The sequence below is a fragment of the Mobula hypostoma genome, chromosome 19, assembly GCF_963921235.1.
Source record: "Mobula hypostoma chromosome 19, sMobHyp1.1, whole genome shotgun sequence".
Classification (NCBI taxonomy): Eukaryota; Metazoa; Chordata; class Chondrichthyes; order Myliobatiformes; family Myliobatidae; genus Mobula; species Mobula hypostoma.
The window spans coordinates 7,110,921-7,129,497 of record NC_086115.1 but is presented as its reverse complement, the minus strand read 5'-3'; the positions used below and the strand labels follow the sequence as shown (position 1 = coordinate 7,129,497).

Genomic DNA, 18,577 nt, shown 5'->3' with positions numbered 1-18,577 from the left:
GGAGGCCAGGTCATTGGGTATGTTTAAGGCAGAGCTTGATAGGTTCTTGGTTGGACACAACATCAAAGGTTACAGGGAGAAGGCCGGGGAGTGGGTCTGAGGAGGGGGAAAATAAAGGATCAGCCATGATTGAATGGTGGAGCAGATTCGATGGGCCAAATGGCCTAATTTTTCTCCTTTGTCTTATGCTCTTATGGTCTAACAGCACTTGAATTGGCAAGGTCTAGGATGTTACAGACTACACATTGGGAAATGGGAAGAGAGGAGATTGGTACTTGATGATCAGCATGGAAATGGTAGGCCAAATAACTGTGTGAAGGATCTTGTTGTGGCTCTGTGGCCAAGGTTCTGCTTGAGAGCAGCTGGGTAGGTCTGAAGGTTCAGTGGGAGCACCTGCCACTTCCTCAGCCTCAGGACACAATCAGTTGCCCAGAAGATGAGATCTGTGGACATTACTGGATCAGTGACCCACCCTGCTCCCACCACCCACCCTGGCAGGAGAAGGTGCGGGCAAGAGACGGGATGGGTTTAAGTCCTGTTGACTGCCTTGATCAAACAGATAGATGCCACTCCCTATATGGGCCCACAACAGAAGACAAGCCATGAGAAAGGTTCTGTCTTCCGCTCCCCAGAATCTCAATAAGCTTCTCAACATACCAAGCTCACAATAAGGGGTTACCATCACAACCAGTGGTTTGCCAAAGCTTCACTTCAGTCAGGCCATGAAGCTCAGACTTTAGAGACACAAACCCCTAATCAGGGGATGTTGAAAGAAAGACTGCATTTACATATAATCTTGCACCACTTCAGGACTCCCAGAATGTTTACAGATGACAATGTGTAGGCAGACATCTTGTAGGGATTTAAGGCGGGAGGAGAAGATGGCGGCGCGCCTACATGCGCGCAGCCCTCCGGTGAAAAATGATACCGTATCTGTTAAATAGGGGCAGTGGACAATTCTGATTTGATGGAGAATGGACGTGAAAGCACAGAGGAACATCTGGAGAAATTTCTGAAACGCCCGTTCGTTGCTGTCATTACTGTGTGGTCGGGAATCTTTCGGAGGGTAGGCCTCAAAATCCCCGGCCTTGCCTGCTTTTGGCGACCGAGAAGGAGGTCGAATCGTTCAGACAGAGATGGCGCTCAGTACTCGGTGTTGGAGAGCTGATCAGAGCTCGAAGTTTTCGGATGACTCCGAGTTGGATTGTGGTCGGGCATGGCAGGGAGAGTTTTTCTTCCTTCTCCCGTCTGCGTGAGATGTGGGACATTTGAGAAACTTTGAACTTTACTGTGCTCACGGACTTCTTCATCAAGTATGGTATTGTTGCACTGTTTGTAACTATATGTTATAATTATGTGGTTTTGTCAATTTTTTTAGTCTTGGTCTGTCCTGTGTTTTGTGACATCACACCGGAGGAAATAATGTATCATTTCTTAATGCATGCATTACTAGATGACAATAAAAGTGGACAACGTGTCTTCATAATCATAATTACATTTTTTGTACTGTTTTCTGTCCCTGTACTGTTCTATGTTCCAAGTTTAGTCACTATCTGTATAGACTGTGATAATGACTGTATTAGATGACATTGGTCTTGGGGATCAAGACCCCAGCTGTTTGATGAAACAGGTCACAGGAGCTGAGATGTTAGTTGACGTCTTACTTGAAGGACACTGCCTCCATCACTGCTGCAGCCCCTTGAGATGTCGGCTTGGATTTCTGTAGCGGACCTGGTAGGATTTGAACTCACTACCTTCTGGCTCCAAAGCTAAATTCTACCCACTGAGCTGCAGCTTGGGTGAAGCTATAGGGATGTGAAGTGGGTGGTTATTGGTCCATTTACTGTTGGGTAGTAGAGTGACATCACTGGTCATCCTGCTGTTACAGAACTCCATTATCGCTTCGCATCGTCAACCCGTCACATTTGTCTGTCTATTGTGAGATCAGTGTCTGTAGCCACCTACAGTTATTCATGGTTAATACAGTGTTAAGTACCTGGGCTCTGGCTAATACCAGGCTTTCCACAGGCTGTAGATCCTCGTACAGCCGGATCTCCTCAACGATGTGCGTGCTGGCTCCAGAGCTCACCACTTTGTGGATCCAGCCATTATCTTAAAAACAAGAGACATCCCCATCACAATGGAGATCTACAGACAATTCCCTTCCTGCTCAGTAACACTTTTGGAACAAATACAGAGTAAACCAGCAGAATAACAATTCGTCCCCTACATATCGATCCTGAATAATATGACTGGAATGCCGAGTCATTCCCTTCCAGTGGACAGTGAGGTAAATATTTATGTCAGGCCTTTGAACAAGGTCTGGCAGGGCACCTTTTGTTTAAGAACCTCTTCTGGGAAAGTGGACATCATTAACAAGGCCAGTGTTTATTATTCAATCCTGAATTGAGGCTCATGCAGGTCGATTGGGAAAATCAGGTTGGTATTGAATCCCAAGAGTGAGTTTGTTGAATGTCTACAAGATGCTTTTTAGAGCAGTTTGTCATTGAGCGGGCTAGGGGATCAGCTATACTGGGTTTGGTATTATGTAATGAATCAAGGTAGTTAGTGAGCTTAAGGTAAAGGAACCCTTAGGAGACAGTGATCACAATATGATTGAGTTCAACTTGAAATCTGATAGGGAGAAAGTAAAGTCTGATGTAGCAGTATTTCAGTGGAGTAAGGGAAATTACAGTGGTATGAGAGAGGAGTTGGCCAAAATAAATTGGAAGGAGATGCTGGCAGGGATTATAGCAGAGCAGCAATGGCATGAGTGTCTGGGAAAAATGAGGAAGGTGCAGGATAGATGTATTCCAAAAACAAAGAAATACTCAAATGGCAAAATAGTACAATTGTGGCTGACAAGGGAAATCAAAGCTAATGTAACAGCAAAAGAGAGGGCATACAACAAAGCAAAAAATAGCAGAAAGACAGAGGATTGGGAAGCTTTTAAAAACCTACAGAAAGCAACTAAAAGAATCATTAGGAAGGAAAAAATGAAATATTAAAGCAAGCTAGCAAACAATATCAAAATGGATAGTAAAAGTTTTTTCAAGTATGTAAAAAATAAAAGAGATGAGAGTGGATATAGGACTGCTAGAAAATGAGGCCGGAAAAATAATAATGGGGGACCAAGGAGAAGGTAGATGAACTAAATGAGTATTTTGCATCAGTCTTCACTATGGAAGACACTAACAGTGTGCCAGGTGTTGAAGGGTGTGATGGAAGAGAAGTGAGTGCAGTTACTATTACAAGGGAGAAAATGCTCAAAAAGCTGAAAGACCTAAGGGTACATAAGTCACCCAGACCAGATGAACTGGTCCCAGGGTTCTGACAGAGGTAGCAGTAGAGATTATGGAAGCAATAGTAATGATCTTTCAAAAGTCATTGGACTCTGGCATGGTGCAAGAAGACTGGAAAATTGCAAATGTCACTCCATTCTTTAAGGGGGAAGGCAGCAGAAAAGGAATTATAGATCAGTTAGTCTGACCTCAGTGGCTGGGAAGATGTTGGGAGTCAATTGTTAAGGATGAGGTGATGGAGTACTTGGTGACACAGGACATGATAGGACAAAGTCAGCATAGTTTCCTTCAGGGAAAATCTTGCCTGACAAACCTGTTGGAATTCTTTGAGGAGATTACAAGTACGACAGATAAACGGGATGCAGTGGATGTTGTATATTTGGACTTTCAGAAGGTCTTTCACAAGGTGTCACACACGAGGCTGCTTACCGAGTTAAGAGCCCATGTTATTACAGGAAAGTTACTAACATGATTAGAGCATTGTCTGATTGGTAGGAGGCAGCGAGTGGGAATAAAAGGATCCTTTTCTGGTTGGCTGCTGCTGACTAGTGATGTTCTGCAGGGGTCAGTTTTGGGACCATTTCTTTTTATGCTGTATATCAATGATCATCAAGTCATTGATTATTTAAGGTAGAGCTTGATAGGTTCTTAATTGGACACGGCATCAAAGGTTACAAGGTCAAGATTGGGGTTGAGAAGGGGGTAAAAGGATCAGCCATGATTGAATGGCGGAGCAGACTTGATGGGCCAAATGGCCTAATTCTGCTCCTATGTCTTATGGTCTTATGGTCATTGGAGGGTCAAGAGTCACATGTCAGCCAGAATGTGTCATTGTGTAACCTTTCCTTCAAGTGGGTTTTCCAACAATCCAAAATGTTCATGGTCATTAATCCTGATCTACAAGCACTTCATTCTCAATTCACTTCTTCCGTTGGTTGGTCAGATTCAAATTCTCCCACAGACCTGGTGGGATTTGAACTCAAATCTCTGGGGCAGATCTCAAGATGATGTCCATTGTACCACCACATCTGGGTTGAGATGGAAGAGAAGCTGGGATAGCTGACCTTGAGAGCAGAAACAGATTTGTGGGGAGACTCGGTGGGGGATTTAGGAAGTATGAAGAGCTTTGAGAGAAAATTTCCCCTGGAAGGAAGCTTGATAACCAGAGGACTGAGATTTGAGCTCCTTGGGAAAAGAACCAGAGGAGATTTGGGTTGTTCTAACTGAAGGTGAGACAGATTCAGAGGTGGGTGGATACTTGCTTAAGGGGGAACATCATGGAGGACCGGGACTGGGAGATACTCTGGAGAAGCTGACAGAAATAATTAGGAAGTGAGGAGGGAAAGCAGGACCAGGATGTGATTTTAAAATATTTTTGTATAATTTGGAGATATGATCAGAGTGCTCCAGGGCAGGACAGCACAGTGGCACAGTATATTAGTGTAAATGGATGCTTGGTGGTCAGTCTGAACTTGAAGGGCTGAAGAGCATTGTCCATACTGTGACTCTCCAACAAGGACAGAGGAGATGGTCAATGGGGTTGGATGTGGTTTAGCACCCGGTCTGCAGTGAGTGGTTTACAAATGCAGGGTGCTCAATACACAGGGAAACTTGCAGACAGGAAGATCCCACAAACTATATGACCAACCAGCTGATTGGATTTATTTTGCCTGTGTTGGGTGAGAGGGGTCAGCTGAGGTTTAGCAGAATTCTCTGTTTTACCTCACCTACTTTGCGGGACCTGCTTAACTTTCCGAGAGGTTTAACATCTCAGTGGAAAAGGGTAACACAAGGGATTCTGTGGACACTGGAAATCCAGAGCAACACACACAAAACGCGGAGGAACTCAGCAAGCCAGGCAGCATCTATGGAGGGGAATAAACAGTCGATATTACGGGTGGAGACCTTCAGGACTGGAAAGGAAGGGGGCAGAAGGCAGAAGAAGGAGGAGGGAAAGGTGCTCCCGATGCGGCCTTCTATATATTGGCGAGACCCGACGCAGACTGGGAGATCGTTTTGCTGAACACCTACGCTCTGTCCGCCAGAGAAAGCAGGATCTCCCAGTGGCCACACATTTTAATTCCACGTCCCATTCCCATTCTGACATGTCTATCCACGGCCTCCTCTACTGTGAAGATGAAGCCACACTCAGGTTGGAGGAACAACACCTTATATTCCGTCTGGGTAGCCTCCAACCTGATGGCATGAACACTGACTTCTTAAACTTCCGCTAATGCCCCACCTCCTCCTGAGGGGCCTGGCTCGAAGCGTCGACTGTTGATTCCCTTCTGCTGGACTTACAGAGTTCCTTCTGCATTTTGTGTGTATTGCTTGGTGGAAGAGGCCTGTCGCCCTTGGCAACCCACTGAGAACAGCATTAAAGTGCCACTCCAAATGTCTATCGTGGTCCTAAATGGGCAACACTGAGGTGAGGCCAATCACATAGTGAACTGATTCAGTGTTCTGCAGAGTTAGGAAGGGAGTGTGGCTGCCGTCACAACACCCACCTGTGCCAATGAACATGACGTTGTACTGTTTACCATCCAGTGCTGTGACTGTATCCACTACGATCTTTGTGTAGTTCACTTCCTTCTTCGTGAAGAGTGGGCGACCTCCCACAGGTCTGACCTCTTCATCCATCAGTGGATGCTTCTTCACAAAGCTCAGTACGTTGTCCGGCAGGTCACGTGACGTCCTGAATCCAGCTTTCCGAAATTCATCTGTGATGCACTGTCACGCAGAGCAGAAGCACATAGATCAGCGTAGGGCTGAGTAAGGTCTGCCCACCTCCCTTTCTCCTTCCAACGTCACCAATCTACACTAATTAATGGTTCTTCACGAAGAACAATACAAAGACTAGCATTTACATAGCATCTTTTGTGACAAAGCATTCACAGACACCCAATGATGATGGAAGCGTGATTGTTGTTAATATATAGGCAACCCAGCAGCCAATCAAAGCAGAGAGAAGTCCCAGCCCACAAACACCAGTGGGATAATAACAAAATAATCTGTTTTAATTAGTTATTGTGGGATAAATGTTAGCTCAGATGTATAATGAAGTATAAATTATATTCGGTGTACTTCTCTACCTACATGTGTGCGAGATACTGCTCCAAGCAAGGTTTTCATTGTATTGTATCTCACTGCATTAGTGCACACGACAATAAATGACTTGAAATTGCTTCCCGCTGCTGGTGTTGAGGGAGTTCCAGGAATTGGACTCAGTGAACATTCCGGACAGTGTGTGACTGGGAGGGGATATTACATGCCTGCTGCCCTTGGACTTCGTGATGTCAAGGTTGTAGACTTGGGAGCTGTTGAAGGAAAGTGTTAGGTGTTGCATTGCTTTTTGTAGATGATATCAATGCAGCCACAGCTTTGTCTGAGCCCCAGAACAATTCAGTGACCCGGAATTCTCACATTTTCCTACTGAAGGGTCTTACCGATCCTGGACGTGGCTCTAGAACTCTGTGTCTGTATCTTGACCACCGCTGCGGAGATCTCTGATCTTCCTTGTACGGCCCTTCGAATGCCTTCCGGATGTCTGCAGAGGTGTACTGACAGACGGCGGATGATTCTACGTTTTGCCTTTGTTCATAGAGAAGAAATAGTCAAACGTTAGTGAAATGAGAAAGACAATAACGTCACATTGTGAGGTACGTAGCAGCTGCCTTGATGTTTCAGCAGATGGCCGCAAATTCTCTGCAATACCGCAGTGAAAAACTTTGCTCGCGACAATCCATGGGAGTTAGAGGCCTTGCTATTAAACAGTGCAATATCCACAAACAATCTCAGCAGAGTTCAAGGGTCAATCCATAAAACTATAAGATACCAAGCAGAATAGGCCATTCAGCCCAAAGAGTCTGCTCCAACATTCCATCTTGGCTGATTTATTATCCCTCTCAACCCCATTCTCTTACCTTCTCCCCATAACCTTTCACACTCTTACCAATCAACCTCTCCTTTAAATATACCCAAAGACTGGGTGTCCACATCTGAGTGAGGGAATGAATTCCACAGATTCGTCACCCTCTGGCTAAAGAAATTCTTCCTTATCCCTGTTCTGATGGGAAGTCCCTCTCTTCTGAAGCTGTGTCCTCGTGATCCTAGACTTACCCGCAACAGGAGACATCCTCTCTACATCCACCCTATCTAAGGCTTTCAATATTCGATAGGTTTCAATGCGATTCCCCCTTCACTGTTCTAAACTCCAGTGAGTATAGACCAGGGACATCAAACGCTCCTCGTACGTTTACACTTTTATTCCCGGAATCATTCTCTTGAACCACCTCAGCCCCAGCACATCTTTTCTTCGATAAAGGCCAGAGCTGCTCCCAATACTCTGTGAGGTCTGACCAGTGCCTTATAAAGCCTCAGCATTTCATCCTCACTTTTATATTCTAGTCTTCTCAAAATGAATGCTAACATCGCATCTGCCTTCCTCACCACTGACTCGCCCTGCAAGTTTACCTTCAGGAAATCCTGCATGAGGACTCCCAAGACCCTTTGCACCTCTGATTTCTGAATTTTCTCCCTGTTTAGAAAGTAATCTACACTATACTCCTTCTATCAAAGTACATGATCATACACTTCCTTACACTATATTCTACCTGCCACTTCTTTGCCCATTCACCAAATCCATCCAATCCTTCTTCAGACTTCCTGCTTCCTCAACACTATCTGCCCCTCCACATACCATTGTATCAGCTGCAAACTTGGCCACAAATCCATCAATTCTGTAATCTATATCATTAACACTTAACGTGAAAAGAAGTGGTACCAACACTGACCCTTGCAAAACACCACTAGTCACCAGTAGCCAACCAGAAAAGGCTCCCTTTATTCCCACTTTTTGTCTTCTGCCGGTCAGCCAACCTTCTGTCAAGGCTATAATCTTTCCTGTAATACTATGGGTCTTATTTAGTCAGCCTTGTGTCTGGCACCTTGTCAAAGTACACAATATCCACTGAGTCACCAGTCTCCAGGAGAATCTCCAGTTGAAAATAATTCTCTGGGGTTGAAGATAAATCTTCAGGACCCTGTTGAATGCAAACCCAGAGAGAGATCACAGGGACGTGAACAACATAGTTCCTTTGATTTCATTTACCTTCAAGGCTCTAGTTATAACAACATAGCAGATGAGACAGAAGCTTGTTTCACTGACGAGATTAATCAAGGGGTGACCAAGGCCCTGCTCCTGTTCCATTTGTTAATGGAGAGCACTGCGTGTGGAGCACAGATCGAGGGCAGGAGTGTGTGGTGGGTCACAGCAGGAGGCCTCGTGTGAGATTCACTCAATCAGTGACCTGAACTACGACTGGAGAACCAGAGAAGTAGTTTCCTGTTTAGAGAACTCATCCACGGAGATTAAACCCCAGATCCAGGAGACAAACCAGGGAGATTAAATCTTGGGTGAGAGAACCAGACTAGGAAGATCAAAGGGGAGATTGTATCCCATGGACTCAGAGTTGTAGAGCATTTTGTGTGACTAGGCCTTGCTTGAATCCCATCTACAAATTTGCTGAGGACACCACTGAGGAACGGTGGTGTTGGCAGAATCTCGATGGTGACAAGGAGGAGTGAGATAGATCAGCTGGTTGCCATAACAACAATCTTGAAGTCAATGTCAGGAAGACCAAGGAATTGAAAGAAGGTGAAGTCGGGGAAACACATACTAGTCCTGGGAAGGGTGAGCAGCCTCAACTTCCTAGGTGTTAACATATCAGGGAATCTCTCCTGAGCCCAACACATCAGTGCAATCATGAAGAAAACACACCAGCAGCTCTAGTTCATTAGGAGTTTTGGGAGATTTGGTGCGTCACCTAAGATGTTGCAGTTCTCTGATGATATATGGTAGAGATATGGTAGCCTGGTATGGGGGCTTCAACTCACAGGTTTGCAAGAGGTTGCAGAAGGTTATAGATTCAGCCATCAAGGACTTCTTCAAGAGCAGGGCCTCTGGAAGACAGTATCCACCCTCACCATCTGAGTCACGCCCTCTACATTACTACCATCAGGGAGGAGGTACAGGATCCTGAAGACCCACACTCAATGCTTTAAGGATAGATTCTTGTCTGAATGGTCCATGAACCCATGAGTACCACCTCAGTACTCATCCTTTGCACTTTTTTTTTAAACTTACAGCTATTTTATGTCTTGCATTATACTGCAGCTGAAGAACACCAAACTTCACAACGTAAACACGAGATTCAGCAGGTCAGGCAGCATCCATGGAGGGAGTAAACAGTCGAAGTTTTGGGCTGAGACCCTTCATCGGGACTAGATGTCAATGATAATAAACTTGTTCTGATTCTGAAATGTCCCTAAACTGTACAAGGGAGAGGGGTCATCCTAAACACCAGTGAAAACACAAATCATTCGCACCTGAGAATGGAGTAAGGGAAATCAACCAATGGAAAGTGGAATCGAAACCTGCCAGACCCCCGGCACCACCACACAGCATTCTATCAGACGCTGTCACTATTTACAATAACAAAACCAGAACACAGGATTTGTACTTACCACTGGGATACAAACACTCCATAAAACACGGCGTCCTGCCAGTGCTCCTGGTTCAACACGTAGATACTCCTCAAGTTATTATAATAGAAGTCGTACTCTGGGATGGAACACACAAGTCGGGACTTTAGAAAAGATGTCCACTTCCTCTGCAAAATTTTCATTCCTCCCTTGTCACTCTGCGGCACAAACAAACCACAAATATGCAGCAAATCAGTGAACGCCTAGCGCTATCGCCTCCCACCATCTACCTACCGCACTGTGCCTTTGCTAACAATTCTAGGTGATTTGAAATCTAATTAACATCTTTAAAATAAATTTATTATCTCAGTATATACTATGTGTTACAATATAGTAATCATTTTCTTCCAGGCAATCACAGTAGAACAAAAATATATGAAATTACACACAAAGACTGACAAAGAACCAATGTGCAAATGAAGAAAAGCTGTGCAAATACAAACAATACAAAAATAATAATAATAAATAAATAAGCAAAGAAATAATTCTGAGAACATGAGTCGTACAGTCCTACTCATCCGTTAACTGAAAGCTCAAGCGAGTGAAGGATCAGGCATTTCACCGGGTCATCTGTAGTTTGACAAGATCCGAGAAGTATTCTGGCTTGGAGGCGAACTTGCAGGTGGGCAATGTTCTTTAGCACCCGTTGCCATAGTCTTTGGCATGAGGGGTCATGGATTTCGGAGGTACTGTCCAAGTTAAGATCAGTTTGATTAAGGTGTAAGACTTGTACCAGGATGCTTGGACCATTGATCCAGAAACCTGAGCTGGAATCCCAAAGCGGCAGCTGGGACATTCAATTAAAGTAATTAAACTATTAGCTTATAGTGTCATAGAATAATAAAAGTCATAATTACTAATTCAGAAAGAAATCTGCTGACCTGACCTGGTGAGTGATATTCAAATAATAATGATTAAGGAACATACACTCACTGGCCACTTAATTAAGTACAGGAGGCACCTAATAAAATGGCCACTGTGCATGTTCCTGGTCTTCTGCTGCTGAAGGCCATCCCCTTCAAAGTTTGACATGTTGTGTGTTCACAGATGCTCTTCTACACATCTAGTCTCCATTGTAATGCGGGGTTATTGAGTTACAGTCATCTTCCTGTCAGCTTGAACTATTCCCTCTGACCCCTTCTATCAACGAGGCATTTACACCCACAGAAATGCCACTAACAGGATGCCTGTTGTTTTCCCATCATTCTCTGTGAACTCTGGAGACTGTCACGTGTGAAGACGCCAGGAGATCAGCACCTCCTGCGACACTCAAGTGCTGGCACCAGTAATCATTCCACTTGGATGAAATTTCTCTCTCATTCTGATGTTTGGTCCGAACACCAGTTGAACCTCTTGCCCATGCCTGCGTGCTTTTATGCTTTGAGATGCTGCCACATGATTGGTTGATTAGATATTTGCATTAATGAGCAAGTGTACAGGTGTACCTAATTACTGAGTGCAGTTACATCAACGCAGTGAAAAGGAAACATGCTGAATTTTGTGGTGCAGTTACAGAGACAGCGCAATGCAGATAAGCAAGAATAAGGCATGGCAGTGATTGCGAGATCAAGCGCTCATCTTTGAAGCTATGAGGAGTCCATTCTCAAGTGGGCAGAAAGTGAGTCTGGTTGGCCATATTCCCAGGCTTTTCTATCGTTTACCTGATGGGAGAGGGAGAAGAGAGAATAACCAGAACAGAGAGGGGAGATGGCAACACCTTCGGACGCAGTGGCCTATTGGGGGCCACCAGACGTTATTTTTCCTTTGTTAAATGTGTTATTTGTGATCCCGGGTCAGAGGGGGAGCAGTTGGCTGGCATGTTGGAAGAGGAGACGGCTGGTGGGACAGAGGAGGAGACGGTGGGTGGGTCAGAGGAGGAGGAGTCGGTCGGTGTGTCAGAGGAGGAGGAGACGGTCGGTGGGTCAGAGGAAGAGGAGACGGTGGGTGGGTCAGAGGAGGAGGAGATGGTCCCCCCCCTTTGCCTCCCACTCACCCCTCCTGCTCCCCTCTTCCCTCCTCTTCTCCTCCTGCTCCAGGCATCCTCTGACCTTGCAGATCCGGGCCACCCAGCTGACCATTGGCTTTCCATTAAACTTGTACTCTCTCGCCAGCTTCTCCGTGAAGAAGAAGTAAATCTTATCGTCGTCGCCCACAGAGCTGTTGTCACTCTCCCTCAACAACACAGAGTCGACGAAGTCTAGGTCTGAAACGAAGAGAGAGAGCAGTGAGTGCTTGCGTGAGATGAAGGCACAAGGCAGAGGTACAGAAGGGGTGTGCGCAGTACCAGCACAGACATCTCCTTCCTTGATCAAGAACTTGTCTTATCCCATTTCCAGCATTCTGCCTCCCATTTCACTGAGGAGGATTCAAGTGGCCATCCCTCCCGGCCGTCAGTAGTATCCCCAGGAAGTGCTGCCTGAAGAGGGAAATGTCTTCACCACCACCCAGCCACATTACTTCCTCACAGGCACCTTCAGGCCGGAGCAACAGAAACCTGAAGTTCCACGCCACAGATCCAAGAACAGCTAAATCCATTCAGCCACTTGGTTCCTGAACGAGCCAGCACAATCCTGATCACTGTCTCACCTTCTCAACACTACAGCCACGTTGATCACTTTGCACTAAAATGGACCATGTTCTTTTTGTTCTAATTGTGTGCTCCTCGTGTACATATTCTGTTTAACTAATGTTTAATTTTTGCTTTTCCTGTGAATGCCACTTACTGTTCCCAATGTTTTGTGCCTCTGATGCTGTTGCAGGTTAGTTTTTCATTGCACCTGTGAGCCTTGACTTTAATGTCATATATTTGTATAAATGACCATGGACTCAAGTGTGACTTTAAACTTGGGACTCTGAATCAGGGCAATGAAATGGAGACACAAGAGAGTGGAGATAGTGTCATTTGGGGTGACAAGCCTACTGCCGGAGGAAGTCAGCAGGTTGGGAAGTTCCTGTGGAGGAAAAGCTCTAATGCAAGGTCTCGGCATGACGTGCCAACCATCCCTTTGCCAAGAACAGTGAATTATGGCCCAAGAGTTCATCCTGACTCCTAGCACCTGATGCGATGTTTTGTAGAGTTTAAACCTTCAGAAGCACAGAAGGTCTCTGCCACTCCCTCAGGATGTTCCAGAAGGTGATCCAACACCAGTCACCTAACACTCACTCCATTCCCCACAGCCACAGAACACAGAGGAGTTCAGCAGAAACAGGCCCTTCGGCTGACAATGTCCGCACCGAATGTGGTGCCGACTTAAACTCATTCTCCTCTGGCTGAACGGGGCTTGCAAAGCATAGGCAGCAAAAGAATCATTTCAAAAGCTGTCATATTATGATGAAAAGATTATATATCAAGAACTTGTTTTTGGTATTCATTCACATGATTCAGACCCCCTCTGATTAGCAGGGAGTAGTGAATTCTTGGCTGTATTGCACAGCCAGAGAGGTGGGAGTTGAGCTTGTAATAGTGACATAAAGGAGGATCATGCAGGGTTAGTACCAGGCAGTGAAAGACTCAACTGGCCTAGTGAACTCATGCCTGGTTCCCAGTCTACCAACAGCTTCATAAAACTCCAGGATGGAAGCTTATCATTGTACGCAAGTGGAACTACCCACAACTTCCGTAGCTTGACACTGTGAAAGGCTTATCTTACTACAGGTATACGCAGCACATTGTGGGATAGAGATAGTGGCGGGCAAGAAGTAGATAAGAAAAGAGTTTAAAGATAATGGAACACACACAAAATGTTGGAGGGACTCAGCAGGCCAGGTAGCATCTATGGAAAAGAGTAAACAGTCAATGTTTCAGGCCAAAACCCTTCATCAAGATTGGAAATGAAGGGGAGAAGTCAGAGTAAGACTCTCGGGGTGGTGGGGGGTGGGGGAGAAGTACAAAGTGGTAGGTGGTAGGTGATAGGTGGAACTGGGGGGAGGATGGGATGAAGTAAAGTGCTGGGAAGTTGATTGGCAGATGAGATAAAGGGCTGGGGAAGGGGGAATCTGATAGGAGACGATAGACGACCATGGAAGAAAGGGAAGGAGGAGGAGCATCAGAGGGTGGTGATGGGCAGGGGATGAGGTTGAGAGAGGGAAACAGTAATGGGGAATGGTGAAGGGGGGAGGCATTACTGGAAGTTTGAGAAATTGACGTTCATGCCATCCAGTTGGAGGCTGCCCGGATGGACTATAAGGTATCGCTCTTCCAACCTGAGTGTGGCCTCATCCTGGCAGCAGAGGAGCCCATGGACTGACATGTTGGGATGGGAGTGGGAAGTAGAATTGAAATGGGTGGCTTCTGGGAAATCTGGCTTTTTGTGGTGGATGGAGTGAAAGTGCTTGATGAAGAAGTCTCCTGATCTCCTGTTAGATTCCCCTTCCTTCAGCCCTTTATCCCTTTCACCAATCAACTTTCCAGCCCTTCACTTCATCCCCTCTTCCTCCCCAGTTTCACCCATCTGCTTGTGTTTCTTCCTCCCCTCCCCCCACCTTCTCACTCTGACTTCTCCCCTTCCTTTCCCATCCTGATGAAGGGTCTCAGCCCAAAACGTTAACTTGTTTACTCTTTTCCACAGATGCTGCCTGGCTGCTGAGTTCCTCCAGCATTTTGTGTGTGTTGCTTTGGATTTCCAGCATCTGCAGATTTTCTTGAGTTTGTGTTTAAGAATAATGAAAACTTTGGATCGGAAAGCAATATTTGGGTGTATAAAGGAGTACGGGAGGATGAATACAGGGCCTTGTTGGAGGACTTTGTCAAATGGTGCAAGCTGAATCATCTGCAGCTCAACATCAGTAAGACAAAGGAGATGGTGATGGACTTTGGGAAGACTAATCCTGCACTGCTCCCTGTTACTATTGATAGTGAGGACCTGGATGTGGTGAGGACGTACAAGTACCTGGGGGTGCACCTGGATGACAGACTTGAGGCTGTGTACAAGAAAGGTCAGAGTTGCCTGTACTTCCTGAGGAGACTGAGGTCTTTTGGAGTATGCAGTCCTTTATTTCACATGTTCTACCAGTCTGTTGTCGCCAGTACAATCTTCTCTGCGGTGGTGTGCTGGAGCAATGGCATCAACATGGGTGATGCCAACAGGCTCAATAAACTGATTAGAAAGGCTGGCTCTGTTACAGGAGTCAAACTGGACACACTGGAGGTTGTGGTAGAACAAAGGACCCTACGGAAAATCCTGGCAATTCTGGACAATGTTTCTCACTCTCTGCATGCCACCTTGGCTGAACAGAGGTGCACTTTTAGTCATAGACTAAGACAACTGCGCTGCCCCAAATAGGTCATTCTTACCCTCGGCTATTAGGCTGTATAATGAGTCAACCTATAGCTGGGGAAGTGATGTTTCCTTCTGTTAGACTGTTTGTAGTAACTTATTTTTTATTCTTTCTACTTCTCTTCTAATATCTGTGCACTTGCACTGCTACTGAGACACTGTAATTTCCTTCGGGATCAATAAAGTATCTCTCAATCTCTCTACCTGTTCCAGGATGAGTGATTCCCTGCCGACATCAGCCTGTACTAAGGAGGGAATATCTTCTGAAGGTGAACTCTGGACACCATGTGAATTCTTTTCATTTACACTGACCAAGACCCTTGCTTAATACCTATTACTAATTAGAACATAGAACATAGAATAGTACAGCACAGTACAGGCCCTTCGGCCCACAATGTTGTGCTGACCCTTAAACCCTGCCTCCCATATAACCCCCCACCTTAAATTCCCCCATACAGTATACCTGTCTAGTAGTCTCTTAAATTTCACTAGTGTATCTGCCTCCACCACTGACTCAGGCAGTGCATTCCCCACACCAACCACTCTCTGAGTAAAACACCTTCCTCTAATATCCCCTTTGAACTTCCCACCTCTTACCTTAAAGCCATGTCCTCTTGTATTGAGCAGTGGTGCCCTGGGGAAGAGGCGCTGGCTATCCACTCTATCTATTCCTCTTATTATCTTGTGCACCTCTATCATGTCTCCTCTCATCCTCCTTCTCTCCGAAGAGTAAAGCCCTAGTTCCCTTAATCTCTGATCATACTTCATACTCTCTAAACCAGGCAGCATCCTGGTAAATCTCCTCTGTACCCTTTCCAATGCTTCCACATCTTTCCTATAGTGAGGTGACCAGAACTGGACACAGTACTCCAAGTGTGGCCTAACGAGAGTTTTATTGCTCCTAGACTGACTGGCTTGCCAGATATTGTGGAAGAAAATTAACCATCAACCATTTTGTGGGGTACCGGAGTCAAAACTAGCTCTGAGATTGAAGGGTTAAAGTCCAGTAGCTTCATGACCACCATGAATGCTGCTGACTCACAGCTCCAGGGACCCAGCGTTGACCCTGTGACATTTGCACACTTTCTCTGTGACCATGTGGGTTTCCTCCCTCATCTCAGAGAGGTCCTTGATGGCTGGTTGCCTGGCCACTGTGTGGTGTGAGTTGTAGAAACTGAGGGGGAATTGATGAGAAAATGAAGAGAATAAAAAGGTTTTATGTAATATTGATGTAGTGTGGGTCAGTATAGTCTCAGTGGGCTGAAGGGCCTGTTTCCAAGCTGGAGGATTCTTATGAGCTTCCCTGAGGAAAGAATCCACTCTACTGATCGGCCATTATCTGAAGTATTGACTCTGTTTCTTTCTCCCCAGACACTACCTGGTTTGCCGAGTGTTTCCGACATTTTCTGTTTTTGTTTCAGTCTAGAGCAGCTGTCTCAGAAAGAGGGAAGTATTAATGATTAAAGTTCTTACCGTTGGGCGAGTAGGAAAACCAATCTTCCATCTGGAATGAGTGCGTCTCAGGGAACCGTTTGATGTTCGCCCGTCCGCTGTGGAACCCATAGAGTGTGGCAACGTAGATTTTATTGTCTGTGAGAAAGCAGATCATGGAGGTTTGAGTCAGTAACGATCTCAGCCCATTTAATGTTCTAACTAGAAACTGAAAAACAATTTTAAAAGCACATGATTGAACTTGAGAGCTACAAGGCATAATTCTGTGAATCAGGTGATCATGAGGAAAGGTCAAAGAGGTTCCTGCCTACCCAACCCTTTAACTGCAATGCAATGCCATTTTATTTCATCCTAGCAGGTTAATTCCCTGTGTTCCACCCAATGTGCTCTTCCACCTTCTCTGCCACTGCAACCAACGTGTGTCTTTTTCTCAGTTCTAATGATAGGTCCCAGACATCTACTTATTCAGAGATACAGTGCAAAACAGGCCCAATGTAACAGTAACTGGCCCAGCAACACACCTAGACTGATCACAGGACAACTTATAACGACCAGCTACCATGAAACGTGGTGCCTGATCTGCTGAGTTTCTCAAGCTTTTACTGGTGTTGGGTAATGACCTTGGCCAGGTGAATGACCTCTCAATGAGAGAACAGTTAGATGACAGTGACCAGAACTCGTTAACGTTCAGCATAGTTACAGTTAAGATTGGGTATGGTCCTTACCGGAGAGTTTTAAATTAGAGAAGGGAAAATTACAAGGGTATTAGGCAGGAACTAAGAAGAATTAATCAGGAAATCAGGAACACCTTTTTTCCTGACAAGTCCACATCAGACATGTGGAGGGTTTTTAAAGATCGATTGTGCAGAGTACAGGAAAAGTATGTTCCTGTTAGAAGGAAGGATGGAGATGGAAAGATAAGAGAAGCTTGGATGTCCAGACAGGTGATGAATTTAGTCAAGAAGAACAAGGAAAGATATATAAAGCTTCGGAAGTCAGGATCAAACAGAGCCCATGAGGATTATAAAGAAGCCAGACAGGAACTAAAGAAGGGAATTAGGAAGGGCAGACAGGGCATTGGAAAGTCCTCAGCAAGTAGGATTAAGGTGAATCCCGAGGCATTCAAGAGAAAGACAATAACTAGGGAGAGGGTAGGACCACTCAGGGATAAAGCAGATGCAGAGAATGTGAGTGAGGTACTTAATGAGTACTTTGCTTCAGTATTTAACAAGGAAAAGGATATGGAGGACCAGGAGATTAGTGGCTGAGTGCATAAATATGTTAGAGTGTTTAGACGTCAAGGAGAAGGAAGTGTTGGCTTCCCTAATGAGTATTAAAGTGGATTAATCCCCAGGGCCTGATGGATTTACCCCAGGTTATTGAGTGATGCAAGAAACGAGATTGCTGGGCTCTTGACCAGTATCTCAGTGTCCTCTCTCGGCATAGGTGGGGTCCTGGAGGACTGGAAAATGGTTAATGTTGTACCTCTATTTGAGAAGGGAACAAGGGAAAATCCTGGGAAATACAGACCAGTGAGTCTCATGTCAGTTGTAGGGAATTGCTGGAGAAAATTCTTAGGGATAGGATGTATGAACATTTGGAAGCCCATGGACTAACTAGGGAGAGCCAGCATGGCTTTGTGTGGGGCAGGTCATGCCTTACCAATTTGATTGAGTTTTTTGCAATGTGACGAAAGAGATTGATGAGCATAGGTCAGGGGACGTTGTCTACATGGATTTTAGTAAGGCATTTGACAAAGTCCTCATGGGAGGCTAATCCAGTAGATTAGGATGCATGGGGTCCACGGCAAATTGGCTGTTTAGAATCAGAACTGGCCTGTGCATAGAAGACAGAGAGTACTGGTTGAGGGTACCTATGTGAGCTGGAGGTCTGTAATTAGTGGAGATCCGCAGGGGTTTGTGATGTAGAGAAATGACCTGGATGAAAATGTAGATGGGTGGGTTAATAAGGTTGCCAATGATACGAAGATTGAATGGAGTTGTG

At 45.4% G+C, this 18,577-nt stretch overlaps 1 protein-coding gene across 1 annotated transcript in view; it reads right to left on the bottom strand.

Annotated features, from left to right (window-relative positions):
* The window catches only part of LOC134358655 (semaphorin-4D-like), a 92,881-nt gene that overhangs the window by 19,459 nt on the left and 54,845 nt on the right, over nucleotides 1-18,577 (bottom strand). Inside the window, exons 6-11 of the mRNA XM_063071111.1 lie at nucleotides 16,595-16,711; nucleotides 11,894-12,048; nucleotides 9,828-10,003; nucleotides 6,749-6,893; nucleotides 5,810-6,032; nucleotides 1,997-2,112 (exon numbers count right to left, since the gene is read on the bottom strand). Coding sequence (XP_062927181.1) covers nucleotides 1,997-2,112; nucleotides 5,810-6,032; nucleotides 6,749-6,893; nucleotides 9,828-10,003; nucleotides 11,894-12,048; nucleotides 16,595-16,711 — 932 coding nt within the window. The remainder of the gene's footprint in view (nucleotides 1-1,996; nucleotides 2,113-5,809; nucleotides 6,033-6,748; nucleotides 6,894-9,827; nucleotides 10,004-11,893; nucleotides 12,049-16,594; nucleotides 16,712-18,577) is intronic.